The sequence below is a fragment of the Metarhizium brunneum genome, chromosome 2 (genome assembly GCF_013426205.1).
Source record: "Metarhizium brunneum chromosome 2, complete sequence".
NCBI classification, from domain to species: domain Eukaryota; kingdom Fungi; phylum Ascomycota; class Sordariomycetes; order Hypocreales; family Clavicipitaceae; genus Metarhizium; species Metarhizium brunneum.
The window spans coordinates 2,217,991-2,245,712 of NC_089423.1; the positions used below are offsets into that span (position 1 = coordinate 2,217,991).

A 27,722-nucleotide genomic window follows, 5' to 3' on the forward strand; every position below is an offset into this window, starting at 1 on the left:
ACGCATCGTGCACCGTACGTACGCCTTCTATGGTACATATATCCCCACATACTTCGGCTGCTTCTCTTCTCGTCGTTCCTTCCCCGTCGTTGCCTCTCAGCGAACCCGCGCCTGCCCTCCTGATGGCGTAGTCCGGGCATGGCAGAACGAACATTGGCAGGTGACAACGAAGTGCGACTTGCCTCGTCGACGTCGACAGCCTCCGGTGCTGCGACTGCCGCTGCCGCCCCCCCTCAAAGGTAAGGGAAAGAGCGACCTTGACTGTTGCCGGAACTGCCCAAGTCTTTGGTTTTTGATGCTCGACGTGCTGAGTTTTATTCTCGCTTCTTTTCATTGCTTTCGATTATGATATCATGCTTCAAGTGTTCTTGCATGGTTTCTGCACTGAGCTCAAACACGACCAGCGATCTAGTTGAGAGTCATCGTCATCTCTCCGCCAGTCCCCATCCATCATTTTTCCTCGCCTCGGTTTGATTGACCCAGTCTGTGGCCCGACTTTCCTACTTTGATAAATATTTCGACCCAGCATTGTCTCCTGCGTTGCACTTGACCCGATAGCCGGGCTCTTTGTCTGGCTGGCAATCAGCCTTCGAACAGACCTGGTGATATTACAGGTGGCCATCGATTCTCTTGGGAGTCCCTACTTCGACGCCAGGCGCCTCCTACTGAAATCTACCTGTTTTCGCGCCCTATCCCTGTGAAATTTAAGATTACGCTTCACTGCCAACGTCGGACCACAGACTTTTGTTTATCCATCTCCGTCACTTGCAAGCGCCATTTTAACGCTTAAACCAGGCGACACTATACCTTGCCACAAAAGCTTGCTCGGCGTTTTCAATTTTTGCCATTTTGTTTACCCCCCGCTCGTCACGCCCAACTGGTAGAGAGTATCACCGTTCGGCACGACCTTCCCAGGCACACCCAGCTTTGGGCTTACTCATTTGTTGGGCAATTTCTGTTACACCTGCTACCCTGGTCCTCATCGCAACTCGCAGATGTCGGTGTCTTAAAGAGCTTCATTAACTCATGTCTCCCAGAATCACTAGGTCCTCGGCCCGCCAAGCTGCGAGCCAGGCAGCTCATCAAGCCAGTTCTCTAGCTTCCCCGTCTGCTGCCGGGACAAATTCTACTTCTACCGCACCGGTTCCAACTGCGCAAGGTGACCGAAAGCGAAAAGTATCCTCTTCTACTAGTCAAGACAAACCCTCTACACCTGTTGCGGCACCGCATCCTAACTCGGGTCGACGGTCCAAGAGACAAAAGATTTCCGAACCCCCTTCCAAGGGAACATCACAGGACACCTTGAATCTTACTCTTCAAGGAACTCGGAGGAAGGGCAAGGCTACTGCCGCCATGGATGGCAACGAGTACGTTGAATCCCCAAGAACCTCTTCCCCTGATCTCATCCTCATTTTTCTAAATGCTTTTACTTCGTGCATATGCACAAGCTAACCTAAACACCGCAATCCTACAGTGGCCAAGCCTCCCCGGCGGAACCCCCCGAGGTCAGTGGCCGACAAGTGGCTTCCAGCAGAAAATCAAGTCGCAGCAAAAAGTCGGATTCCACTACTCCCACTTCTGCTAGACGAAGATCCAGACGGAACGATAGCAACAACGCCGATCAAGACACCGCAATGACCGGCACAGACGACAATGATGAACCTGGACCACCTCCGTCACCGCCCATCGAGAATCCTGTCGATGATAGTAGTGAAGATAATGATGAGGATGGGCATGAAAATGACCAACCTAGATCCGACAATCATGATGATGACCATGAAGATGAAGATGAAGATGAGGACGAGGACGAGGACGATGAAGATGACGACGATGACCCGTTTGGTGGTTTTGGCGGCTCAGGGGGAGCAGTGGCTGGCCTCTCTAGCACACTCCGGGCTTTGACAGGCATGATGTCTGGCCTGACAGGTCGGCTACGCGAGCTTCTAAATAATCTGAGAGACGATGATTTTTCGGTTCAAGTCATTGCTCTACAGGAACTGTCCGAGATTCTCCTCGTATCTAATGAGGATAATCTTTCTGGGCACTTCTCACCAGATTCGTTCGTCAAAGAGCTAGTTCTCTTAATGAACAAGGAAGAGAGCCCAGAAGTTATGCTGCTGGCATGTCGATGTCTGGCTAACCTTATGGAAGCATTGCCCGCCAGCGTTGCCAATGTGGTCTACGGAGGGGCCGTTCCGGTCTTGTGTCAAAAGCTCCTGGAAATCTCCTTCATCGATCTAGCCGAACAGGCACTGAGCACTCTGGAGAAAATTTCATTGGAGTATCCGGCGAATATCGTTAGAGAAGGTGGATTGACTGCCTGCTTGTCGTACCTTGATTTCTTTGCAACAAGCACGCAGAGAACTGCAGTTACCACAGCCGCGAACTGTTGTCGCAACATCCCTGACGATTCCTTTCCTGTCGTCAAAGACGTTATGCCCATCCTCCTCAATGTCCTCAATAGCAGCGACCAACGGGTTGTGGAGCAGGCCTCCCTCTGCGTGTCAGGCATTGTTGAGAGCTTCAAGTACCAGCCAGCCAAGCTTGAAGAGCTTGTCAGTGTCGATCTTCTTCGCGCCGTTTTGCGTCTCCTGGTCCCTGGTACTACGAATTTGATTGGGTCTAGTATTCATACACAGTTTCTTCGAGTCCTGGCTTTTACGGCACGGGCTAGTCCACGATTGTCGGCCGAACTTTTCAAATTAAACGTCGTGGAAACTCTCTACCAAATCTTGACGGGGGTTTCTCCCCCAAGCGGAACGGAGAACGTTGCCTCCAAACTGGACAGCGTTGTCGTAATGCAGGCCCTCATCCACCGCCCGAGGGAGCAAATCGTGGAGACACTCAACGTTATTTGCGAACTACTGCCAAATTTGCCCCGAAATGCCGACCCTGCATTTGGAGACTTTGTTGAGCTTCATGCATCCACTGAACCAATCACTCCTTCCTCCGTTGGTGGTAGAAGCCGAAGGAGCCCAAATGACAAGCGGCTTGATCTCCTGGAACAATGCAAGCCTGAAGTTCGTCGGTTTGCTTTGATTATATTTCCTACTCTTACAGATGCCTTTTCAAGCACAGTCAATCTCAGTGTTCGACAAAAGGTGCTTACGGCTCAACTCAAAATGCTGTCCAATTTGGATGAAGAAATTCTCGTAGAAGCCTTGGTTCCTGTGCCCTACGCATCATTTTTAGCATCAATTTTATCACAACAAGACCACCCGTCTCTTGTCATGTTAGGTTTGCAAGCCACGGAACTTCTTGTAAGCAGACTCGAGTCCATTTATCGATATCAATTGTATCGAGAAGGTGTCATCCACGAGATCAACAAGCTGGCATCTCAAGAGGACCCGTTGGACTTGAAGAAGGAAGAATCCGACGACGATGAGGAACAGGAAGATGAAGACGAGGACGAAAACGACGAGGGCGATGGCGAAGAAAAGCCACAGGACACCACGAAAGATGAGTCGGGCAATCACTTGCAGTCTTCATCCAATGTTGTAGGGGTAGAAGAGCGTGAGAATAACGGTGACGAGGCTGGAGCGGACGACGACAATAACTCTTCTGGGGACGATGATGAAGATGAACGTGACGACGAAGATGCGGACGATGATGAAGAAAACGACGGCGATCACGTCCCTGGCGATATGTCTCCTGCTAGTTCCCGTGGGTCTACCATGTCAGTGGACATGCCACCCCATCGTTATATCTCGGATATGAAGTCAATGACGTCTCGGATTCGGAATGTTGCCAAAAAATTCCTCGAAACCCATGAAGGAGGGGAACATGCACAAATCATGAAAAACAAAGCTACACTTATCCTACATGACTTGTCTGACTTGGCCACGGAGCTGGAAACATACTATCTGAAACGGCCTTCTGCTACGCTTGGTGGAGCGCAAAAGGACAAAGAGCTGTTTTCACAGCTTGCGTCATATTTCGATACTGACGTCCTGGAAAGTGTTACTAGTGCTGAATTGTTGGCCTCTGGACTCGTACAGACCTTACTTGATATCTTTAGCAACCCTGATGAAGAACTTGCCCGGTCAGCCCAATCCACCTTCCTCGAGATCTTCATGGGCTACTCTCTCAAATCAAAGCCAAAGACGGCGACGGCAGATTCGCCCGCTACCCCATTCAGCGTTCTGGTACACAAAATGCAAGATTTGCTCAGTAGGTCAGAGCATTTTGAAGTGCTTACCGTTCATCACAACACCTTTGATGGCAACCGAAGCAGCCCTGCGTCGATGCTTGGTAAACAAATCCGACTTCGCCTTGTGGCAGACGACGAGTCCAACATTCCCCGACCGTACAGGAATATCATGGTATCGATTCATGCAATTGCCACCTTCAAGTCGTTGGACGATTATCTTCGACCTCGGATAAGTTTAGCAGAACGGCCACCAATTGGCCGTAGAGATGGACTCTCTAGAGCCCTCGCTGCTGTAGCCGGCATGGGAGGCCTGCAATTTAGCACCACAGCTGGTGCAGCTGGTGCCAGACTCACTGAAAGATCATCGTTTGGCTCTGTGCCTCCTCCGCCTCCTCCGCCCCCTGCAGCTACTACAACCCCGTCGAGCTCCCGGTATTCCCGAAGGTCTAAGAATCGGTCAATGCCTCAGCCTAACACCCCAGCGACCTCGCAAGATCCCTCTGTTGGCCCATCCCATGACAAGGGTATTCTACGCCGTTCCTCAAGACGTCAAGTAGTATCAACGGAGGAGACACCGTTATCGCGACCACCACCAACCGATGGGGACGACACGCAGAACACTCTTGAGTGTGCTGATGAGAAGCAAATGTCTGATGAAGATGACCTGGAAGATGGAAGTGCCCTAGATGCAATCGTAGGGGAGCTTGATGAGGATATGGATGATGCAGACCACACCGGATCTCGGCCGGATCCCTCTGCCGTGAATCTCGAGGTGGCCACTGGCGGGAAAATAACTGCAAGAAAGGACGATGGAACTAGAGTTCCTACTCCCTCAAGCTCAGCTCTCTTCACTAGCCGCAGTGGTAGCAGCGGTGCTACTGTTCCTGGAGGGCCGCCTCCGCCGCCCCCATCCTCGGGGCAGGGAACTCCGACTCCTGCGACATCGCGACCGCCTCTGTCGTACTCTTTGGCTCTCCAAGCCGTTCCCCAAGACTGGCATATCGAATTCAGCCTTGACAGTAAAGTAATCCCGAACGAGACCACCATTTATCGAGCTGTTCATACATCCACTTCTACTTCTGAAGAACTTGTGAGCCGCAGCATTTGGTCTGCTACACACCCCATCAAATTCCGCCGTGTCCCTGGACCGCCAACTACCGAACCTGCTACATTTGGTAGCAACCCAGACAGTGAAGGCGAAACTGTGAATGGCATCCCCGCATCTCTGGCGAAGAACCCAACTACGGCTTCCATCCTGCGCTTGCTCAATATTTTGCACGAATTGAACGCAAACATTGAGGATGTCTTGGCCGAGAATAGGAACAGTTCTATAAGTCTTAATGTGGAACCTTTATCCCAGTTTGTCAACACCAAATTGACGGCAAAACTGAACAGGCAGTTGGAGGAGCCCCTAATTGTAGCCAGCAGCTGCCTCCCTGGCTGGTCTGAGGACTTGGCTCGCTTGTACCCCTTCTTGTTCCCTTTTGAGACGAGACATCTCTTCCTCCAGTCCACGTCCTTCGGATACGCCCGATCGATGGCGAGGTGGCAGAATGCGCAGTCTGAAGATAGCCGTAGAGACCGCAACAATGATCGGCCATTTCTTGGTCGATTGCAACGGCAGAAAGTCCGAATCTCGCGACTCAAAATTCTCGAATCGGCTCTCAAGGTCATGGACCTGTATGGTGCCTCCCAGAGTATCCTAGAGGTGGAGTATTTCGAGGAAGTCGGCACTGGCTTGGGACCAACCCTGGAGTTTTACTCAACGGTATCAAAGGAATTCTCCAAGAAGAAGCTTAAGCTCTGGCGTGAAATGGACTCAGTTGGATCTGATGAGTTTGTGACAGGCCAGTCTGGGCTATTTCCACGGCCTCTGAACCAGGAGGAGCTCTCAGCGCCTAATGGGGAGCGGATCCTCCATTTGTTCAGAATGCTTGGCAAGTTCGTCGCTCGATCAATGATTGATTCTCGCATTATTGATATTCACTTTAACCCGATATTCTTCCGCATCGGCGATGCGCCAAGTACAGGCATTAAACCTTCTCTTGGCGCCGTCAAAATAGTTGATCCTGGTCTTGCTCGTTCTTTGAAGACAATCAAGAAATTTGCACTGGCCAAGAAGGAGATTGACGAGGATCCCAACCGTACGGCTGCACAGAAAGTAGCAGATACAGAGTCCATTGTGATTGATAACGTCCGCTTGGATGATCTGTGCCTGGATTTCACCCTACCGGGTTATCCTAACATTGATCTTGAGGATCATGGATCTCACAAGCGTGTAACCATCGAGAACGTGGACATTTACCTTGAAAAGGTCATTGATATGACTCTCGGATCCGGTGTCCGTCAGCAAGTCGACGCGTTCCGAAGCGGCTTTTCACAAGTCTTCCCTTACTCTGCACTGAGTGCGTTCACTCCAGATGAGCTTGTGAGCTTATTCGGAAAAGTTGAGGAGGATTGGTCTTTAGAGAGTATGCTATCCCTAAGTTATTCCTACGTGCGTCACAAATGTTGCAATGGAGACTCTGGCTAACGTGACTCATTTTCCAGCTCTTACCGATTCTATCAAGGCTGATCACGGCTTCAACATGGATAGCCGTAGCGTGAAGAACTTGCTACAATCCATGAGCGAGTTTGACGTGCAACAGCGACGTGACTTTTTGCAATTTACTACGGGTAGCCCTAAGCTTCCAATTGGAGGTGAGCATTCTTGCTTTTCATCTGTCAGGAACACGAAGATGCTAACAACTGCCACAGGCTTCCGAAGCTTGACTCCAATGTTTACCGTTGTATGCAAACCAAGCGAGGACCCTTACACATCTGATGACTACCTACCCAGTGTTATGACGTGCGTCAACTACTTGAAGTTACCCGATTACACTACTATCCAGACAATGAAAAAACAACTATACAAGGCGATGAAGGAGGGCCAGGGTGCCTTTCACCTATCATAAAAACTTACACGATCATGGTCGTGAGGGTTTCAAACGCACTGCCTACCTTTCTTTAAGAAAGACCACACGGAACTCGGATGAAACTGCACTTGACCATGTCTTAATTCTTTCACACCAAACTCTGCAAACATGAAGCGTCTTGTGTACTACACATTTGAAGCATTCCCACCAATCACTGGCGCATTTAATAGCATGACGGAGAACGTAATGGTGGTCTTGGGAAGCGACGGAGAGAAAAATGGATAGACGGATGAAAACCTTGTGACATACTTATTGCATTTGCAGGCTTTTGGTGATGGATGCCGGCTTCAACAATCTTTCTCGAGCAAAGCTGGAACGGATGATTCTGAAAGCCTTTGAAACTTGGTTCCTATTGTACGAAGAAAAGTGACGAAGTGCAGACAGGCAAACACATGAATCAGGCATGGCAGTTAGGTATAGAAATTGACTTTTGTTCATATGACGGCAACTTTCTCTAGGAGATGCATAGACGTGTCGTTTACTATGCTCTGATGAGCCCCTCTGACTCATCGAATATGAGTATGTGATGCGTGGGGGCACCTCGGCTACATCACGTATTTACGTATGAGCCATGCGTAAGTACTATGCGCATAATTTCATGTAATGAATCACAATGAAAGCCTGTATGTTGTTCGATTGTGTGAACTAACAAAGATACAATGTCAAACAAAGAACGAATAACGCTATGCCTGAACACCATGGATCCTCCAAATGACATGTGGTATATACGATCACGTTTCCATATCGGTCGTGCTATATCTCATTCCGCCAACACGCACAATTTACTAAACTCCACCTACAAAGACGCATCCTCTTCATCGGAGTCCCATATCTCGGGCTGTACGGGTGGGGCATGGTCCTGTATCAAACTGTCCGGCAGCATCTGACTCTTTGTCAAGAGCTGTGACGTGGATCCCAAAGAAGACGGTATGGGTAAGCTGCTGAGGTAACTGCTTTCAGCGAACTGCACACTGCCCTGGGAGGGATTGAGTGGCGGAGGCGGAGGCGGGGGCATGCTTGCTGGCTGCTGAGTCTGTTTCTCGGGGGTGGATGGTTGCGAGAGGGTGGTGGCTTGGGAAGGCCGGACTGTTCTTGAGGGTTGCTTGGGTGCCGAGGGGGTAGGGAGAGTGGTTGTTCTCGACGAGGAGCGGAGTTTAAGGGGCTCGTTGAAGTCTGGCGTCGATGGAACCATGTCGTCTGACGTTGGGAACTGAGTGGACGATGCGATGTCGCTGTGGATTTGGGCCGTGATCTGTTGCGACACTGTCATGCTGCCTGGTGGTGCGGAGCTGGGGGGACAGTTTCGTGCGCGGTCTTCGTCGTCTCCTCGAGGCAGCTTGGGCTGAGAGCCGGGATGGACGGGTGAACTGGCGACTTGTTGCTCGCAGGGCTCGTCGGCAAATAGGGCGTGTCTCAAGTTCCATAGTAATTGTCCGATGACAGCGGGCGGCAGGTATTTGTATCGGGCAATTTGACCACGCAACCATCCTTCCTGGCGCATGTCGTCTTCACACACGGGGTTGTTTAGTTCGTATACTTGGCTGGTGTGGAATTGCCATCTCCCCTGGGAAGATGAGGAGAAGCCGGCAGGTGGGACTTGCTGACCTGGCTCGACAGAGGCCATGTATCGGAGGAGACCGTTCTCGAAGAGCCAGAAGCGGACGACCTGGGAGGGGATTTTGAAGGATGTGGTGACGTGCAGCGTGGTTCCGGTTATGAGGCCTTCGAGGGAGGCGGTTGAGATAGGGAGGAGTATGTCTGATCTTGCGGACGGAGCGGGGAGGGATTGGAGAATGGAGACATGGACACGTTGAGATTCGAAAGGTTGGCTTTGGATTTGAGTGTGGACAGAGAGATGGGGCAGAGGTTTGCGGATGGGTTTGGGTCGCAGCGGAGTTGTTGGCCTCGATGAAGTTGAGGATGCATGGATTGGCTGATTTTCTGTAGATTGTTGCTCGTATTGGACTGTTGCCGATACAGGTTCGGCCTGTGTATGCATCCTTGATGTCGGTGGCGAACAAGGCACTGCATCGTGGCAACTGTGCTGGCTCTCTTCTGTAGACACCAGCTCATTCAAGACCAGCTGTGTCTCAACGCCGACACCATATCTCTCGTCTAGGTTTTTGCCGTCATCTTCATCTTCTTCACCGAACCCGTCATCCTCCCCATCGGAATCAGGGATCTCATATAGCACTCCCTTCGCGGCGAGCTTCTTTGGTGAAGGGGATTTCCTCCGAGGGCGTCTCCTCTTCGTCGGCGTGTCGTCGTCCCCAACAGGGTTCAGTATAGACGGTGCATCAAACAAAACACGCAAAGGGGTTGGTGTTTTACTCTGTGATACCTTTGCTTGGTTCCTGCTGGGCGTGATGCAACCATCTGTTGTATATGAGTCTTGAATAACCAGTGAAGACTGTCTCGTAACTCCCGGCGAGACACGTCGTGGCTCCCCAGTCAGTTTCACGAGAGGCGGTTTCATGGGCGAAGAATGATTCTTCAATGGCGAGTCTTGCTGATCTGGCGCCCCGTAGCGCTCAACCATTCTCTGACTGGGAGACTGTAACCCCCCCGAGGGAAGATCAAATCTAATGGCAGTGTTCTTCTTCGCAGGGGTCTGGGGAATAATAGAATCTTCCCGAGACATGCTTACATCCGCAGTTGAGGCAGTAATTGCAGCCGTTGCTTCATGACGCCGCTTCATAGCTGGCGATGAAAAGTCCCGTTTGCCTCGCCCAGCGCTCGGACTACCGGGTTCGCCTAGCCACGAAAGAAATCCATCGTCTCCATCATCCTTGTCAAGATCTAGGTCGTCATCCGAGTCGGCTACGAAGGATGTCTGGTGACCCAAGAACTGCGTGAGTGTTTGCGTATGATAATTCGAACGTGTTGGCATATCGTCCAACGTCTTCCGCCGCGATTTGTCCTCCTTCCTGGGCGTAATCGCTTTCTTTAACTCATCGCCCATGGTTCGTCGTCTTTTTTTGCTCTGTTTTATCGATGGAGCTGCTCTCTTCCGTCTTATTGAAACAGGTTCCTCGTCATCTCCCGCTTCTTCTTGTCCTTTCTCTTCCTCTTCTTGCGCGTTTTGATCCTGCCCATTTGGTAAACTCGGCTTCATATTCTCCTTGTCCTCTGAACCGGGGTCTTCATCTTGGATATCGTCATCGCTATCGCTGAGGATTATAACGTCTTCGCCGAAGCCTGAGACAAAATCTATCTGAGTCAAGGTCTGTTGCTTCAGGCTCGGACGCTCAGGGCCTTCATATCTTCGAATCTTCTTTCGTCGCGCAGGGAATTGTACCTGTTGCAAGGAGGGCGAGGAGTTATATACTCGACTGGAAGGAGGGACGCCACGAGAACGTGTTTCGGGGGCCATGGCCGCTGGCGTCTGCCTTTGGGACTTCAAGTGGGAGAGCGCAGTAGATAAACAGAAAGCTTATATCAAGAGGTTCATGGAAGATGAACGATGATGCCAAAGGTGGCGGTGGGGCGATGGCCAACGCGTCTCACTTTACGCGTTGGGCACCCATGAGGCATCCTGGTCAAAACCACAACCCTAACCCTAATATGGATGGACATTGCAAATCATTGTTGCTTCGTCATTAGTAGTATTCAATGCCCCACTCTCTCAGTCTCAATCTGCTACAACAAACATCGGTTTCATTGCTCACATACTTCATCTTCCGTGATAGTATACATGCGTTCGTAGACGCTAACATGCTTCATGCCCGTGCGTCTTTTAAACAGCCTCGCTATCGTATGCAAGCTCCAATCAGAAATCAATGATGCTTCCTCCCAATAATGAAAGCTCTTCTATCTGCCCATTCTGGCCACTTATCTGAAGGCCAGCTTGACATCAGCTCTAGGCCATTCAAACGGCACATCGCCCCCGTACACATCCGTGGTGACTTGCCCGATTCTGGTTTCCACACTGAGATAAAATTTCTCACATTCAGATGTCACCTTTGCCACTAGAGCACGACTGAGCGCAGGGTCATCGGCATCGCCAAAGTGTTTCTCAACACGCTTGCGCAGGGCTTCTACCCCCTTGCGGACCTCCTTGGAATCAAAGTTTCCAAGAATCTTGTTGAATATGGCCTTGTCGTTGGACGGTTGTTGCGCAATGGCCGCAGGTGATTTGCCCGACTGTATTTGTGCCTCGATGTTCTCAAGGTAGTCAAGCAGCTTGCCAAGGGGCCTGCGCATGACAGCGCTGAGGTACATGTCCATGTGTTCATGATACTCGGTGTTAGCTTGGTCTTTCCACTCCTCGAGCACTTCAAGGCCCCGCGTATCCGTTTCTTCAAGGAAATGATTCATATTTTCGATGAGCAAGATGTGGAAATTGAGCGCTTCCTTGTCCTCAGGATCAGCCGGCCCGGTGGACACGCCCACAACAGCTGGCCGCTCTCGAGCAATGACCATGAGCGAGTCAAACATGGATTTGAGAATGCGATCGTACTCTCGGTCAACCATGCGTCGGAGCGCCGAGTTCGTATCGAGCCCGCTCATCATATTCTCTACCGCCGACATGAATGCTGGGAAGACGCGGAAGAAGGAAATCACTCCTTTTCGCTTGTTAATTTTGACCTTTGTTTCCTCAATGGCTTTGATCTGCTCCTCCACAAACTTGCTGAAGCGACCTTCCAGAAGACTGTGCAGCTTTTGCAATGATGTGTTGAGGTAATCCTGGTTAGATTGACTAATTTCTGACAGCTTCCTTTCAAGCGCTGCGAGAACACCGACTCCTTGTCTATAGATATGATTAGTATGAGAGTCGGTCCGTATTTAACACAACGACTTACAATGGGTCTTGTCCAACCACCCATTCCATGAGTCGCTGCAATTCAGACTCAAGGAAGGCAAATATCACCTCCATAGAACGAGTCACTCTTCGTGCCAAGTCACGATCTGGCTCCATCAGACGGTGGCGCTTCAAATCCCCTCCGCGTCGGTCTCGAGGAGCGTTCACAGCCACAGCATCAGTGAAATCGGCCTGCTCCAGAGTAGTCGCATGAAAGAAGTCGATGATGAAGTTTTGTTCCATCTCAACCAACGGCAAAAGGTCATCCAATACGCCGGAGAATACTTCATATGGAAAGCTTCTGCTGTCGGCTGTAGGCGATTTCTCTGGATTGGCCCGGTTACCGCTGTCTGCAAGCGGCGACCGAAGAGCTCTGGCCAGGGTCTGACTGCGCTTCACTGTCATCTTTCTGGCGGCGGTTGCGACGCCCTCTTGTTGTTTCTCAACCTGTGATGAGAACAGGAGTTCGGCTTCTTCTCCTGTTGTCTTTCTTGCATTCTTACGCCATATACTAACGACGTTTTGGAATTGGCCCTTGTACAGCGGGTGGCTCTTGTCCTGATAGATCTGGATGAGGTGATTCCAATTGTTCAAGTCAACGTCTCGAGCATACAGCATCAGGGGACTGTACTGCCACAGCAACTCGCGGCCGGCATCGTAGTGGGACGAGTCGACCTTTTTGGAGAGAGCACCTTCTAGCGCACGTTTTGAACCGGCGCACGCCTCATCAAACTGGCGAGACATGAACTCAACAAGTCGTTGCATAAAGAATGCGCTCTGCTGAAGATACATCTGCTTCTTTTCCTGCACGATTCTCATGTTGTCGTAATCAGAGTTAAAAACCGGGGGTTGGTTGGTGCTAGACTTAGTACTTGGTGTTGGTTCAATACCTCCTAAAGAAGGGTCAATTTTAATCATGGCCTTGAAGAGTATCACAAGTGCTGCCTCGACATCCTCTAGACCCCGCAGATTGTCCAAAGGTGCGAGCCGCAGAGCCTCCAGGTCTCCTGCTGTAATAGCACAAGTCTCTAATAGTGATTCCAATTCTTTTTTCAGAAGCTTTTGATTTGCTGTTTGCACTTGAAGACCTTGACCTTGAGCTTCGATATAGGCAATGTCATCTGACAGCGTCTAGTAGAATGTGTTAGTCAAGAAGCTTACCCTCAAATATTTAGTGTCCCTGGCTTGTCTTACCGAAAGTTCGACAGAGTATAAAGTTAGAAGATTATCCAGCTCTTCACACTCTCCCATGGCTAGATCGATGCCCCGTTTGATAGCTTCTACTCGGTCGTCTTCTTCTTGAAATCTGGCGAGCCAACCACCAGCTTGAGCTCTGTTGATCTCTCTTTCCACATCTGTCTTTATCTCCTCGGCCGAATGAGAGCGCATTTGCCTTCCGGGGACCCAGCCAAAATAGTCTAGCCACTTACCAAACTCCTCACTCCGATCATCGAGAAGGCTCGGGTCCACGCTCAGACTTTGTAGATATTTCGCATCATTCCCTGTCACGATAGACTTTCTTGGTTCTTCTTTGGGCGCTTCCTCCTTCTTGCCTTTGTCTGGCTCAGCAGTCGTTGCTTGACTGGCATTTGGAATAGTAACGGTTACCTCTGGAACCGCCGTAGAAGTCCGGGTTGAAGCCGGTGAGCCGCCAGCAGCAGGCTTCGGGCTTTCAGTTGGCGTTTCCACATGGCCGGAAACGGGTTTAGATATGTCAGGGGTGGCGGGGCGAGGCGGCGCAGGTACGACGCCAGTTATGCCGTCAGGTCCCTCAGGTTTAAGCTGCGCTTGACGTAAACGCTCTCCGGCACCACCTGGACGAGGACGAAAAGCCGAGGCAGCTGATGCAGCTTTCCATAGCGCTCCGGCAATATCACCCTTTGACTTCTTTTGTCTGATCATAGGCCCTAATCCTGGTCGTGTGTCTTCCTCAGGCTCGGGCGGCGGCTCCAAAACAGGTCCAGTATCGTTAGAAGCCGGAACTGATAATGAAGTGGTAGAGCTGTTGGTTGGCTCTACTGTAGTTTCAAGATTAATGCTCTCTGATCTTGAATTGTCCAACGGCGGGATTGTTAGAGGTGGCATGACTCGGTCTGCCGGTGCGGGAGTCGTTTGGCTAGTATCGGTCCTAGGTGATATTCTATCACTACTTCTGGGTGGTGGGGCAACAGGTTCCTTTCTCACTGTTGGACTGTTCAGGGGCGGAGGAACAAGATCGCGGTCTTGAGGTCGAGTGGGATCCATTGGCGGGCGTCGTCTTTCTGGCGGTGGCTTCCCCTCTGATTGCGGAGGTCCTTGAGGAGGAGGAGGTGTGGGAAGCGGTTCTTGAGGAGCTTCAGGAGGTTCTCGGGAGTCCCCAAAGCGCCCAAATGCCCCAGGACCATTCATACCATTTCGAGAACGAGGCGGTTGACTAGACGTATCTTCGCTTCTCGCGGTAGTGAATGAGTTGGCCACAGAATCCTGACTCCTGTTCGCTTGGTTTGTCCATCTTGGACCCGGACGATCCCCCGGACGATCCCTTGAGATTGCCGATTCGAAGCTACCTGCAGGTGAATTGCCGCCGTTCAACGGCTGTCGCACAGCCACAGGGCTCTTCTGGAACCGAGCGGGATCAGGCGCACTCGAAATCTGTGGTGGCACCAACGGCGAAGCTAAGGGCACAGGCGGAATACTTGGCGCTGGAGAACCCGAAACTACGCTTTGCTGACTAGAAGTTTGCTCAAGCGGAGGAGGTCGTGATGCAGATGCAGCAGGTCGTCTTCCGGCGCCCAACACTTGGTCAAGCTCTTTCTGATCAAAACCGGCCAGCTCGGGGGTCTTGCCGCCAGTATACTTTCCGTAAATTTTGATTAGGCTGGCAATGAAGAACTTCTTTTCTTTGTCGGTCTGTGCCTCCCAGTAGTAGGGCTTGCCAAGAGTTACCAAAAAGCCAGTGTCGCCTCCCCATTCTCGATTGTTTGGCTTCACCTGGGGTCCAGTGAAGGAGCCAATATGTGTCAGGTCATCAAGGTTCCACGTTTTGCCGATTGAAAAGGTTCCGTTGGCATTTTCTTTTGATTTGTGCATGCGAACCCGGCCCGACTTGCGTACTGCCACGATGATGACTCTGGCTTTCTCGACTTCGGGGGTACGAGCCTGCGGTGGCGGGGGGGTCGACGGATGGGAGGAATATTCGATGGTGCGGATGTGGGTGATGTAGGTCTCGAGAACTAGTGTGTCCCTGAGGTTAGTTTACCATTATTTGATTTGACATATCAAAGCCTGAGGCTTTTGGGCTGTGAATTGGATAGGCAGGGCTCGTGTGTGCCAGAAGCTCAGTCGTGGCATTGCCAAGCCCATACCCCAAACTCCTTGACGCCAGCGGCTTCAGGAACAGCATCGGGCCAAGCACTTACGGGAGCCATCAGTGTCCTTTTTGCTAAAGCAGCTTTCGATTATGCGGCGCTTTTCATCCTCGAATCGCTCCGCCCTCGAGGCGGCAGTAGCGCCAGGGCCGGCTCCATTCCCGCGGTCCATCTGTAAGCGCGTCGTCGAGCGGGATCATGAAGGGGAGTCGGCAACGGAGACAGGAGGCGAGAGCATGGTCGTCGATCTGACGGAAACGCAGACGGGGGAGGGTGACGGAGATCAGCAGGGCTATGACGGAGACTCTGCCTGTGCTTGCGCGCTGCAGCTTCGAGATGCAGCAACGGTTTAGACTATGACAGACAGGCGTGTTCGGCAGATTCGATATGGAGACGTCAAAGCCGTCGCCGAGGTTGAGGTTGGGATTGAGGTAGAAATTGAGGTAGGACAAGTATCAGGAGGGCTGGCTGTCTGGGGCTGGAACTTGGTCAACTGGTGAGGTGGGCGGGACAGGGAGGGTGCAGCTCCGGGCTTGTGGTTGGTCCATCCACGCCCAGCATTCAATGTTGGTACTCTAGAAATGCTCGGTACGTCAACTCAAGTACTCAGGTACTCTGTACCTCCCAGTGCCGTCATCTGATGACCCCTTCCGCCCAGCTCCAGAAAACAACATTGAACTTCAACTGGGATCTCCCTTGTCGCTTCATCCGTGAGGGGCCATCATCTCAACAGCCATCCATCCCAGCCGCCATCACATCGGCCCATGGACGCTTAAAGCTACTTGACCGCAGAAGCGGTGATTTACATTGTCAACCCTCAGCCTGTGCGAAACTATGTGCCAGCACCATCAGCATCGTCACCGGCTTCAACTTCAAACGCCTCTGTATCAGGTGTGATGATGCAACGGTTCCAACGGTTCCGACCCCGTCAAACCAGTCGTGCGCCGACGATTTCCTTCATTTTGTCCAAATCTATTGCCTCGGCGGCTCTACCCTTGACTCCCGCCATTGTCCCAGCCATACAAACTCTGTTGTAGATTGCCTCCTCGATGGCATCCGCAGCTGCCCCGAACAGACAGTTGATTGAATCATTATCGCTCATCTGAATAGCTCTCGGAAACGGTTTATACTGGTCTACGGCTGGCCCGCTCTGTCCCTGCATTGAGAACTCCTGGAACGCAATCTTGTTTGCGGTTGAACAGGCGAGGAAAATGTCCCTCCCGTAGGCGCCAACCTTGCCTAGCCCGACTGTCGCGCGTGTTGCAAGCCTCTGTAGCTGGATAGGGACCAGAGGCGCATCTGTTGCTATAATGATGATGCTGCCGTCTTTGCGAGGTTCCTTGGATCCATCACTACTATCCTTTAGAGACGCGATTTCCATTTCCGGTTCCTTGAGGATCCGGCCAAGTGGTATGCCGCCGACGTGGAGATTCTCGGGGCAGCCATAATTCATTGCACCAACACTCCCACGGTATACGTTGCCGGATTACCACCTATATCGTATCCATTGATCGTTCTGCTGCTTGATCCCGTGCCGCCCCTATACCGATGGCATAACATTGCCGTTCCACCTCCGGTGTTGCCCTCTGGCACTCGTTCTGCCGTCGCCTTGTTAACGCCTCGAATAATGTGCTCCGGCGTCACTGCAAACTTGCTTTGGTCATTGAAGTAGTCATCGAACGTTTCCGCGACGACGGGGAATATGAACATCTCGCCGGTCTTCTCATCGGTGAAGTTGCGATACGCATGCTCCATGATGCCACGGTATCCATCTCCTACCGACGTGGAATTCGTCAGGATAATGGGCGATGTGAGGAGACCAGTCTAATTGATCCAATGCGTGCCTGTCATCTCGCCACAGTCATTGAAGCGAAACGTGCTGGCAAAGCTTGCATGCTCGTGCCAGTTCTTCCGAGGCAGGATTGTTGTAACCCTATTGTTGACACTCTGATCATCTGTATGAATAGACTCTGTGTGAACAAGAACACCTTGCACGTCCGTGATGGAGTTGAGCGTCCCTGGTGGCCATTTCCTCAGTGAAAGTTGAGGAAGGGCATGTCTAATTCGAGCTCGAGCAGACGACGACATGATGGACTGTCTGTCTGTTCAATGTTCTCTGTCCAAGTCAGATCAAGAGTGGGCAAGCATAGACAAAAAGCGTCGTGCCGAATTGGCACCTCAAACGCCGGAGACAAGGTGGTCAGTTAAATACACACGGTGACCGCCTCATAGGACAGCGAATTGCATGATGCTACCTGAAAGTGTGCCATGACGGTCGTTGACTTGTCTGACTGGTAAGCCGTTGGATTGCTGTGGTGTTCCAGACCAGCTCAACTACTGTTGACGTGTAACTTGGTGCACACAGCACATCAATTGAGTTAGTACTACTTCGACGTGTACTCCGTACTCCGTACAAATGTGATGATTCCATCCACATCCCCACGCAAGACACTGCAAATTATTGACCCCGGTTTTTCTGTTTCAACACCGGGTGAAACTCAAAAAAGCTTCCCCCACAGCCGGGTCGCGTGTCACTCACCAGCTCACCAGCCTCAATCAATCAATACCCGAGGCTCAACCACTCCGCACCGGTGGATTCCCTCCACACCATCATCTCCATCTCACACCACCTTGGCTGTCTGCACCTGTCAATACTTCCCCAACCCAAGAGACTGGGAGCACCATTTACACATCAATCCCGGCACGAAAACCACCATGGTCGCACCCGTCCGTGTGATTCCTAACGTAAGCCATCCTCCTCCTCCAAACGCAGACAACGTGAACTCATGATGACTTACAAACATGTACATGGAATAGGCTGCGAAGCGGGCAACGAGCCTCCTTCGTACGATTCAATATACACACCCGCCTTCATGTCCCTGCCACTCCAACCCAGGTTATCACAAAGCCCCTCCGTCTATTGTGCCCCGTGCGAGGGAGGCAGGTCGTCGGCAATATGCTACCCCCACATCCGTCAACCAAGGGTTGAAGGAATATGCCTTTGAGATGGCGGCTTCATCCATCCGCTTTGGCCCGGGTGTAACCCAGGAAGTCGGCATGGATTTCAAAAACATGGGCGCGAAGAAGGTGTGTGTTGTCACGGATCCTACTGTGGACAAGTTGGACGCCATGAGGCAGGTGAGGGAGGGGTTGACAAGAGAGGGCATCAGCTTTGAGGTCTTCTCCAATGTGAGAATCGAGCCGAAAGACAGCTCGTAAGTCGGCAGTGTGACTGGTTGTGTGCTGTTGAGATATCATAATGCGAGGCTGACTCGGTGTACAGAATCAAGGAAGCTATCGAATGGGTTCGTCCGTACCAGCCAGACGCCTTCCTGGCCGTCGGCGGCGGGTCGGTCATGGATACGGCCAAGTTAATGAATCTGTACTTGAACTACCCCGACGCTGACTTTTTGGACTTTGTTAATGCTCCCCTCGGAAAGGGCCGACCTATCGACAAACCTCTTTGCCCGCTTATTGCTGTTCCTACCACTGCGGGGACTGGAAGTGAGACCACTGGCACAGCCATCTTTGACCTTGTGTCCAAGCGAGCCAAGACTGGTGTCGCTCACAGAAACTTGAAGCCTACGCTGGGAATATGTGACCCCATCAATACACGTACCATGCCTGCTGCTGTCAAGGCCAGCTCCGGACTGGACGTGCTCTGCCACTCTTTGGAGTCTTGGACGGCCATTCCTTACAATGAGCGCACCCCCCGTCCACCAAACCCAATTATGAGACCGGCTTATCAGGGTGCCAATCCCATATCGGATGTCTTCTCCTTCCATGCTCTTCGCCGCACGGTCAAGTACCTGCCTCGAGCTGTCAAGGATCCCGATGACTTTGAGGCGCAGAGCGAGATGCTCCTTGCGGCCACTCTTGCTGGCGTCGGCTTTGGAAACGCGGGCGTTCACTTGTGTCACGGTACGTCAAACCGACCCCATTGTCACGCTGCAATAGTAGCAGGGGCTTTAGACTGATATTTTTACCTAGGCATGTCTTATCCCATCTCTGGACAGAACCCTGGATATAAACACGCCGGCTACGACGTGCCGGCACCCTTGATTCCCCACGGCGTCTCCGTCGCTGTTTCTGCTCCCGCTGTCTTCCGATTCACTGCTGCTTCAAATCCCCAGAGACATCTCGAAGCTGCTGAGGCTTTTGGCGTTGACACATCTAATGTGAAGCTGGAAAGTGCTGGTGAGGTGTTGGCAGAGGCATTGACCAAGTTCCTTGCAGACCTAGGTGACCAGCCCGCAGGTCTCAAAGAGCTTGGCTTTGGCAGCCAGCACATTGACGCCCTTGTCGAAGGCACCATTCCGCAGGCTCGCGTACTCATGTTGGCTCCAGGATTAGATAAGGAACTGCAAACTGAGAAGGAACAGCTCCGCAGACTCTTCGAAGACGCCATGAATCACTAAGCCTCCGCGCATATATGTAATCTAGCGTATTGATGGTACAAATTGGATGTGGTAAATATCGCATGTCGAGGTTTGCTCGTTGCATCACTTGAACTTGTCCGGGTTGCTGGGTATCATTTTCTTTAGAACAGCAATTTGCTTAACCAGTCCAAGTTTCCGCATGTCCGTGACACCGCGGCTATCCAATCGGCGTAAGCCATCTGAGTAAACCACGGTGTAATCAGGCAGATGTTCACCCGGAGGGATAACCGACTTTTGGGAGATTGTGCAGTGTCTTCCGATTTTGGCGCCGCTGCCAATCTTGCACCCGACTTGCAAGGTAGTCCCCTCGCCAATTTCGGTATCGCCTGCCTCAATGACTGTTCCAACCTCAACGACAACGTAGTCTCCCAGTGCAACGCCTCCTGGCTTGGCGGTATCTAAATCGGCAGGACGCGCTCCGATGTAAGCTCGTTCGTGGATGATACACCGTCGTCCTATGAGTATGCTGCCGAGATTGGATTCGAACCGTGACCGAGGATGAACTACAGTTTCTGACTGCATCGTAATGGAATGTGTGCCTTGTAGAATAGCATTCTCGGAGATGGTGAGCGACGACGAGAAATTAACGGGTGGCTTTGGACCACTGCGGTCAATGGCCGGGAGAATTGAGTGTCTCTTGCTCGACATGGTAAGCTAATGATGAAATGAGCAACCTGGAAAATTTATGGCCCTATGCCTTTAGCAATGGTTGCCGCAAGGCTCATAATTCTTGAGGAAGGGCCCAAAATCTCGCCCTTGGTATGCACGCAAACTGTCCGGTACGATGGCGTTTCGGGACAAGGTTGCATAGAGCTCCACGATTGGAGACCAACTTCTTTGCCACTCAATATTAGCTCGCATCGGTTGGGAAGGAGAAACGGGGACACTGTGGGGCCTTCTATGACCAGATGCTGTGATGGAGAGTACTTTGCGTCCGTCTTTATCTAGGAGGTACATTACGTAGCGGCTAACAATGCGGGCGGTATAACCCACACCTAGCATTGGCCAACCAGATTGCCCGCAATTCTGACGCTGACATTGGACAAATCTCGCCGCCAAGTACCGCACAGCATCTTCACGACACATCCACGACCTCATCACCACCCCCAACCCGCCGCCCAACCGGACAACGACATAATGCTGTCCTCGAGAGCGGCGCCAAGCAAGGCCGTGAGTCTCTCGCGGAACGCCGCGAGGGGCCTCGCCACAGTGCAGGATGGAACCCCCAAGCGCACGTACGGAGGTCTCAAGGACCAAGATCGTATTTTCCAGAATCTCTACGGCCGATTCCCGCCGGACCTCAAGAGCGCGAAAAAGATGGGCGACTGGCATAAAACGAAGGAAATTATACTCAAGGGCCACGACTGGATCATCAACGAGGTCAAGGCCTCTGGCCTACGAGGCCGCGGTGGTGCCGGCTTCCCGTCTGGTCTCAAGTGGGTATGTTTCTCTTGTCAACTTTGCCCCAGGGACACTGTGAGACGCCTGAATTCTAACCCGATTGCCTCTTTCTTTTCAAAATATATAGTCTTTTATGAACTCCAAGGATTGGGACAAGGACACCAAACCCCGATACCTGGTTGTCAACGCTGATGAGGGTGAACCCGGAACCTGCAAGGACCGCGAAATCATGCGAAAGGACCCCCACAAACTTGTCGAAGGCTGCCTTGTCGCCGGCCGAGCCATGAACGCGACCGCTGCCTACATTTATATTCGAGGTGAATTCGTCTACGAAGCTGCCGTCTTGCAGAACGCCATCAATGAGGCCTACAAAGACGGGTTGATCGGAAAGAATGCCTGCGGCTCCGGCTACGACTTTGACGTATTCATCCACCGTGGTGGCGGTGCCTACGTTTGCGGCGAGGAGACATCCTTGATTGAGTCCCTCGAGGGCAAGCCTGGCAAACCTCGCCTCAAGCCCCCGTTCCCTGCCGCCGTCGGTCTGTTCGGATGTCCATCAACCGTCGCCAACGTCGAGACTGTTGCCGTTGCCCCTACCATTTGTCGCCGTGGAGGAAGCTGGTTTGCTGGCTTCGGTCGTGAGCGCAACCAAGGCACCAAATTGTACTGTATCTCTGGCCACGTCAACAACCCTTGCACAGTTGAAGAAGAGATGTCCATTCCCCTGCGTGAACTCATTGACAAGCACTGCGGTGGTGTCCGTGGTGGCTGGGACAACCTCTTGGCTATTATCCCTGGTGGTTCATCGACGCCCATTTTGCCCAAGAACATCTGCGACGACCAGCTCATGGACTTTGATGCTCTCAAGGATAGCCAGTCTGGTCTTGGAACTGCTGCTGTCATCGTCATGGACAAGAGCACCGACGTTGTCCGTGCCATTTCCCGACTTAGCCACTTCTACCGACACGAGAGCTGCGGCCAGTGCACTCCCTGCCGCGAGGGCAGCAAATGGACTGAGCAGATCATGTCTCGTTTCGAGCGTGGTCAGGGACGGGAGCGGGAAATCGATATGCTTCAGGAGTTGACGAAGCAGGTTGAGGGCCACACCATTTGCGGTAAGCACAAACACTCTTATTCCGAACCAGTACGAAAGCCAATTGCGAGACTGACTTGAAATAACGCATAGCTTTGGGAGAGGCTTTCGCCTGGCCAATCCAGGGTCTTATCCGCCACTTCCGACCCGAGCTGGAGGCTAGAATGCAGAAGTTTGCTCAGGAGAACGGCGGTGCAGCTCTGGCTGGTGGATGGGAGGCCAACACGAGGTCACAAGGCAAGCTTGTTTCCCCTGGCCAGTAATTATAAAGCGTACTTTGTCCATCTAGACTAGACGGAGGGGACGGCTGTGGATGGAGGAAGAGAAGAGAGTTGGATGCTTCGGAGCGCCGCAAGAATTTATGGTTGGGAGCCCCATACCTACATCCGGCATGCACTGCAAAACGTAGCAGATGTCGCTGGAGTTGTATTTACTATGTTCTAAATGCTACTGTATCGTTGATGTTTATCAATCACGTCTCATCCTGTTGAACGATTCTTGGGTGATGGTTAGTGTGCTCCGATACGCCGACAACATCGGACAATCGGACCTCGCGCTTCCCGGTCCAAAGTCCCGATCGCCGTGCGCTTATTTGTCGTTTCACGTTCTGAAGCGGCGGCATCATTACGAGGTTACACGGCCGATGTTTGCCAATGCCAAACAGGAAAGGCTTCCGTAGCCTCTCCATTGTGGCGACCAGTGACGGATCATCCCGATGACCGGAAGGGACGGAGGATGTCTCTACCGCGTGTGTTGGAAAGTTGTGCCGATAGATAATATGCACATCTTTGACGTCAAGATTTCTTCTTTGGGGTTCTTGGGGCTTTTTTGGCCGACGTTGACTACCTGCCCAAGTAGGTACTTGGCATATATATATGCATATCCGCCGACTCTTCAACTGGTCATGTTGAATCGACTTTGTGCAACAACACCTCATCCTTCAGACACTCGGGGATAGCCACCACTCCTACGCCATGGCAGACGCATCGAAAATCACACTCCAACTGGCAAACGGCAAAATTACCGTCTTGAAAAATGACAACATCCTCGTAGCGCGCGGCATTCCCTACGCGCAAGCCGAGCGTTTCCAACCGCCTCAGCCGATGGCAGATTGGTCCTCGGTCAAGGACTTCACCCAACCGGGTCCTATATGCCCGCAACTAAAATCCCGTCTGGACGCACTCAACGGCCCCATTGCCCAAGGCCGAGCCATGTCGGAAGACTGTCTTCGCGTCAGCGTATTCGCGCCGGCGTCGAACCCATCGCCGTCTCTGCCGGTAATGGTATTCATCCACGGAGGAGGGTATTCCTCTGGCGCAGGAGATCTCGACTGCTACTCCGGCGCGGGACTCGCAAAGAAGGGCGTTGTGGTGGTGAACATCACGTATCGCCTGGGGATATTGGGTTACCAACCCATCGGCGGGAGAGCGCCCGCCAACCTGGGGCTGATGGATCAGATAGCCGCCTTGAAATGGGTTCAGGGGAATATCGAATCCTTCGGAGGCGACCCAAAGAGGGTCTGTGTATTCGGAGAGTCAGCCGGCGCGGATTCTATATACTGTCTGATGGGGGCGAATGGGGCAGAGGGGCTGTTCCAAAGGGCCGTCATGCAGAGTACGCCTTTGGGGGCGCGATTATCGGATCGGCGAGAGATGCTGGATGCTTTGGAGAGTCTGGCTTCAGAGCTGGTGCCCGGGGATCCCGGGGCTGCCTCTGTGGAGGAATTGCTGACGATCCAGGGCCAGCTGGCGATGAAGGGGTTGTCGTTTGCTACGGCTGGCTTGTCGTTTGGCCCCATAATGAATCATGATCCGCTGCCAGATGCAGAGACATTTGACAAGCGGCTGGACGAAGCGATTCGACGTGTACCCATCTTCATAGGGTATACCAAAGACGAAGGAACTGCGTTTGTACCGCTCTTCAACAACATGGACCCCTTGGTACGGCCGGCAGAGATGGAATCGTCACCCGCCGAGTATATCGGCAAAGCTTGGTTTAAAACTGAGTCCAACGAGCTATATCAAAAGATCAAAGGTGCCCAGCCAGTGGAGCAGCCCTGGTTTTACGAGTTCAACATTACGCCTGACCAGAGCCCTTGGGGAGCAGCGCACACAGTGGATATGCCGTTCTTGCTGGGGACTTGGGCCAGCTGGAAAGACGCGCCGATGATGAAGGGCAATGGCGTGCACGAGGTCGTGGAGAGAGTTGGGGATGAAGTGAAGAGTTTGTGGGTTGCGTTTGCGAGGGGGGATGATGTTGGGAGGAGGGAATTTGTTATTGATGAGGGCTTTGCTTTGAAGATGTGAGAAATTCGCTCTGAGGGGTTGATGTGCCAAACTGATAAAGGTCCTGATGTATGCGGCTGGTGTATCATTCTGTCTACCTACCCCGATAAGTATGCCTGTTCTATTCTGGAGCTACATGTTTGAATTTCAGTCCAGGATTGATATAACTCGCTTTTTCGGGTGAGGCCACGTAGTCTTGTAGTGACGCCATTACCGTCATGCAATAGGAATGGATAGTCGGTTACCCCGTAGTGTAGGCACCATCGTCTAGGTCACGGTTGAAATGTCAAATTCAGCCTTCAAAGGTTGACTTTCTGATTCAAGGTGTGGCCTGTTCTGTGAATCCAACATCGGCTGTAGGTACGAACGACACAGAACTTGAATTGCCCGTCGCGAGTTGAGTTGACCGCATGTGGAAAGTCGCGCAATACGACAAAACTGCTTGCCTCGAGGCCTGCCACGGGATTCAAGTCCGGCAGCCGAGTTCATCCATTCGTAGTGGCTTCTCATCTTCGAGCCCTGAGGTGCAAAGCATGGCGTTGACATATCTTTTGCGTCGAATGAAGGACGGGAATATCTTTGTCGAGGACTGTGTGCTTCCAAATGCAAACATATTCGCCACATATGTACAATCCTTATTTTTTGCCCATCTTTGCCAGATATGCATCCACATCAATATCCCTCAACGTGGTGGCCTTGTCTTTGACCTGATGCTCCATCTCCAGCTGGTACTTCTTCATCTTTTCCAGTAGATCTGGGATAAAGGCGCCAAGAAATCGGATGGCGAGCAAGGCAGCATTAGTGGAATTGTTGATTGCCACGGTTGCAGTGGGCACACCGCGCTTTGAAGTGTCAGCGACCAGGCTGTTGTCGATAAATGCATACAAGAGAAGGAGGATCAAATGTTACATACCGGCATCTGGACAATGCTGAGAAGGGAGTCCAATCCATCCAGGTGCGTAGCCTTGACTGGCACACCAATGACAGGCAGAGGTGTGTACGCTGCCAACATGCCGGGTAAATGAGCTGCACCGCCAGCCGCTGCGATGATCACCTTAATCCCGCGATCTGCCGCATCGATGGCAACCTGCGCCATCTTGGCAGGCGTTCGGTGTGCGGAGGTAATATCAACTTCCCAGGGAACGCCAAACTGATTTAGGATGTCTATACCAGCCTTGAGCACGGGAAGGTCGGAATCTGAGCCCATGGTCACCAAGACAAGAGGATTTCCCTTGGCTACCTTTGGGTTGCCCGGGGTAGGAGCAGCTTGAACACGTAATGCTTTGCTTGATGCCTGAAGTCGTTCCTGGCGAATGGCGTCTACCATTTTGAGCAATGGCTGAGCAAACGCCTCCAAATCCTTAATTGAACCGAAACCAGTGACCGTAATGTGTCCAATCTTGCGGCTGGGCTTGGACTCTTTGCCGTAGAGGTGCACATAGACGGCTGTCCTGCTGCCATACATGGACTTGGCTTTCTCGACAAGAGGCAGGTGAGAGTCTGGGTCAGCGCCGCCCAGAATATTGATCATAATGCTGGACGAGACGTGTGGTTCTAAAACTTCGGGAAGGGGCTCATCGAGGATGGCAGTCAGCTGAGCCTTGAACTGGGACCTATTGCAAGTGAGTTGCGATTCCAAGCTGCTACAAGTGGGTTCACTTACATGTACGGGACAGACTCGATGGAGGCATGGCCGCTATTATGGGGTCGAGGGGCACACTCGTTGAAGATTATATCACCTTCCTTTGTCAAAAACATCTCGACGGCAAAGACACCTCTGCCCCAAAGCTTCTCGACCACAGATGTCGCAACCTTTTGCGCCTTTTTGCACACATTCTCGGATACATTTCGCGGGGGCATGAAGACCTTTGAACAGATGTTATCCTCGTGGACCGTCTCGACAACAGGATAAGGAACAACACGCTTCATCTTGCCGCTATCATCTTCTGTTCGGATGACCATGACGGCTAGTTCCAGCTCAAATGGGACCCATTTCTCGGCATAACATGATAAATTGCCGAATTCCTTGACTGCCTGCTCTAGATCTTTTTGGTTGGAGATTTTGAAGTTTCCCCTGCCGTCATAGGAGTCCTTTCGGGCTTTCAGCATCCAGGGAAAGCCAAACTTTTCGGAGGCTTCCCCCATCGAAGCAAGCATGGCGTCGCCAGATTCAATTGCCATTTGTTCAGCGATTGGGATTCCTTGGTTTTTTAAATACTCCTTTTGTTCGTACTTGTTCTGAACAAGACGAAGAGTCCTCCAGGAGGGGTGAATGGCGACCTTTTTGTTTGTCGTGGTCCCATCAGCGTTGCGAACTTGTACGCCATTGGTGTCAATTTCCTCGAGAACCTCAGTCTCAATGTGCTCAATCTCAACCGTGAGAATGTCGCAGTTGGCAGCGAGTTCTTTGATCTTGACAGGATCTTTGAATGAACCGGTGACATGATGGCGATTGTTGTTGATTTGCTTGGCCGGGCAATTTTCGGCGTCGAGAACGGCAATCTGAGCATCAAGAGGGGCCCCGCTCTCGCAAAGCATTCTCCCTAGCTGCCCGCCCCCGAGGAGGCCAACAACAGGAGTTTTTGGGCTCATTGTAAGCTATGAGGGAGTGCGTGTTGGCCAGAATTGGATATGTCGTGAGAAGACTTGGACAAAGGTGAGTCGTAATTCGAATCTCAAAAATTTTTATGGGGCAGCTCCGATTTGGGGCCGGAGGGGCATGAGGGGTCAACTGGTCCAAGGCCCACTTTATCTAGTGCCTGCACTTGGTGCTATTGACGTCGAGGAACAAGTTGATAAATGATTGATTTCCTTCGAATCAGGATTTTCCGCTTTCAAGCTGGCTTCTCTTTTATTGTAGAGGTTTTCGCTGCTGACACCTCCTTGAATATTGTAACAGGTGACTTGGTTGTAATGGGTATTATTAGGTAGCGTGTTGGTCTTGTGGTCAAGTTATTGATGTCTAGTCTTCCAAGTTTAGTTTGACTGTTGTGGCTGATGTTATTAGTAAGTGAGTGGCTATAGTGCTTCGGGGAGCTTTATAGTGGAGAGGACACGAGATGTTGTGTACTCAGGGTCGATCTTCAATGTTGATAGTAGAAGAGATAAAGGTCATGGAGAGATGACAAGAATTGAGGGACTCGTCAAATGCTAACGAGCGTAAACCTCATGAATATATAGTATGCCTACGTATTCTGAGTTTTTCGTCATGGTCTAGCCCAGCGGGCCATC

At 51.8% G+C, this 27,722-nt stretch overlaps 10 protein-coding genes across 10 annotated transcripts; 4 read left to right on the forward strand and 6 right to left on the reverse strand.

The window, feature by feature from the left end:
• Positions 1–1,026: 1,026 nt before the first annotated feature.
• G6M90_00g036260 (uncharacterized protein) lies at positions 1,027–7,104 on the forward strand (the record flags this gene model as incomplete). The annotated part of the gene is made up of 4 exons (XM_014691533.1): positions 1,027–1,367; positions 1,475–6,621; positions 6,701–6,850; positions 6,908–7,104. 4 exons carry the CDS (start codon positions 1,027–1,029, stop codon positions 7,102–7,104), a joined length of 5,835 nt encoding a protein of 1,944 aa, XP_014547019.1.
• An 817-nt stretch (positions 7,105–7,921) lies between these two features.
• G6M90_00g036270 (uncharacterized protein) lies at positions 7,922–10,498 on the reverse strand (the record flags this gene model as incomplete). Its single annotated transcript, XM_014691534.1, has 1 exon — positions 7,922–10,498. One exon carries the CDS (start codon positions 10,496–10,498, stop codon positions 7,922–7,924), a length of 2,577 nt encoding a protein of 858 aa, XP_014547020.1.
• A 458-nt stretch (positions 10,499–10,956) lies between these two features.
• Positions 10,957–15,445, reverse strand: EXOC1 (Exocyst complex component 1; the record flags this gene model as incomplete). The annotated part of the gene is made up of 4 exons (XM_014691535.1): positions 10,957–11,875; positions 11,928–13,057; positions 13,121–15,138; positions 15,325–15,445. The coding sequence occupies 4 exons, from the start codon at positions 15,443–15,445 to the stop codon at positions 10,957–10,959; spliced, it is 4,188 nt and encodes a 1,395-aa protein (XP_014547021.1).
• A 756-nt stretch (positions 15,446–16,201) lies between these two features.
• Positions 16,202–16,654, reverse strand: BAPA_0 (Beta-peptidyl aminopeptidase; the record flags this gene model as incomplete). The annotated part of the gene is made up of 1 exon (XM_066130180.1): positions 16,202–16,654. One exon carries the CDS (start codon positions 16,652–16,654, stop codon positions 16,202–16,204), a length of 453 nt encoding a protein of 150 aa, XP_065986291.1.
• Positions 16,655–16,722: 68 nt separating this feature from the next.
• On the reverse strand, positions 16,723–17,028 carry BAPA_1 (Beta-peptidyl aminopeptidase; the record flags this gene model as incomplete). Its single annotated transcript, XM_014691536.2, has 1 exon — positions 16,723–17,028. One exon carries the CDS (start codon positions 17,026–17,028, stop codon positions 16,723–16,725), a length of 306 nt encoding a protein of 101 aa, XP_014547022.2.
• A 960-nt stretch (positions 17,029–17,988) lies between these two features.
• On the forward strand, positions 17,989–19,691 carry Adhfe1 (Hydroxyacid-oxoacid transhydrogenase; the record flags this gene model as incomplete). The annotated part of the gene is made up of 4 exons (XM_014691537.1): positions 17,989–18,018; positions 18,091–18,488; positions 18,557–19,194; positions 19,264–19,691. 4 exons carry the CDS (start codon positions 17,989–17,991, stop codon positions 19,689–19,691), a joined length of 1,494 nt encoding a protein of 497 aa, XP_014547023.1.
• An 84-nt stretch (positions 19,692–19,775) lies between these two features.
• On the reverse strand, positions 19,776–20,360 carry dctn6 (Dynactin subunit 6; the record flags this gene model as incomplete). Its single annotated transcript, XM_014691538.1, has 1 exon — positions 19,776–20,360. The coding sequence occupies one exon, from the start codon at positions 20,358–20,360 to the stop codon at positions 19,776–19,778; it is 585 nt and encodes a 194-aa protein (XP_014547024.1).
• Positions 20,361–20,849: 489 nt separating this feature from the next.
• nuo-51 (NADH-ubiquinone oxidoreductase subunit) lies at positions 20,850–22,469 on the forward strand (the record flags this gene model as incomplete). The annotated part of the gene is made up of 3 exons (XM_014691539.1): positions 20,850–21,152; positions 21,241–22,228; positions 22,300–22,469. 3 exons carry the CDS (start codon positions 20,850–20,852, stop codon positions 22,467–22,469), a joined length of 1,461 nt encoding a protein of 486 aa, XP_014547025.1.
• A 711-nt stretch (positions 22,470–23,180) lies between these two features.
• Positions 23,181–24,512, forward strand: pnbA (Para-nitrobenzyl esterase; the record flags this gene model as incomplete). The annotated part of the gene is made up of 1 exon (XM_014691540.1): positions 23,181–24,512. One exon carries the CDS (start codon positions 23,181–23,183, stop codon positions 24,510–24,512), a length of 1,332 nt encoding a protein of 443 aa, XP_014547026.1.
• Positions 24,513–25,126: 614 nt separating this feature from the next.
• Positions 25,127–27,083, reverse strand: ADE2 (Phosphoribosylaminoimidazole carboxylase; the record flags this gene model as incomplete). Its single annotated transcript, XM_014691541.1, has 3 exons — positions 25,127–25,333; positions 25,405–26,104; positions 26,155–27,083. 3 exons carry the CDS (start codon positions 27,081–27,083, stop codon positions 25,127–25,129), a joined length of 1,836 nt encoding a protein of 611 aa, XP_014547027.1.
• Between the last annotated feature and the right edge of the window lie 639 nt (positions 27,084–27,722).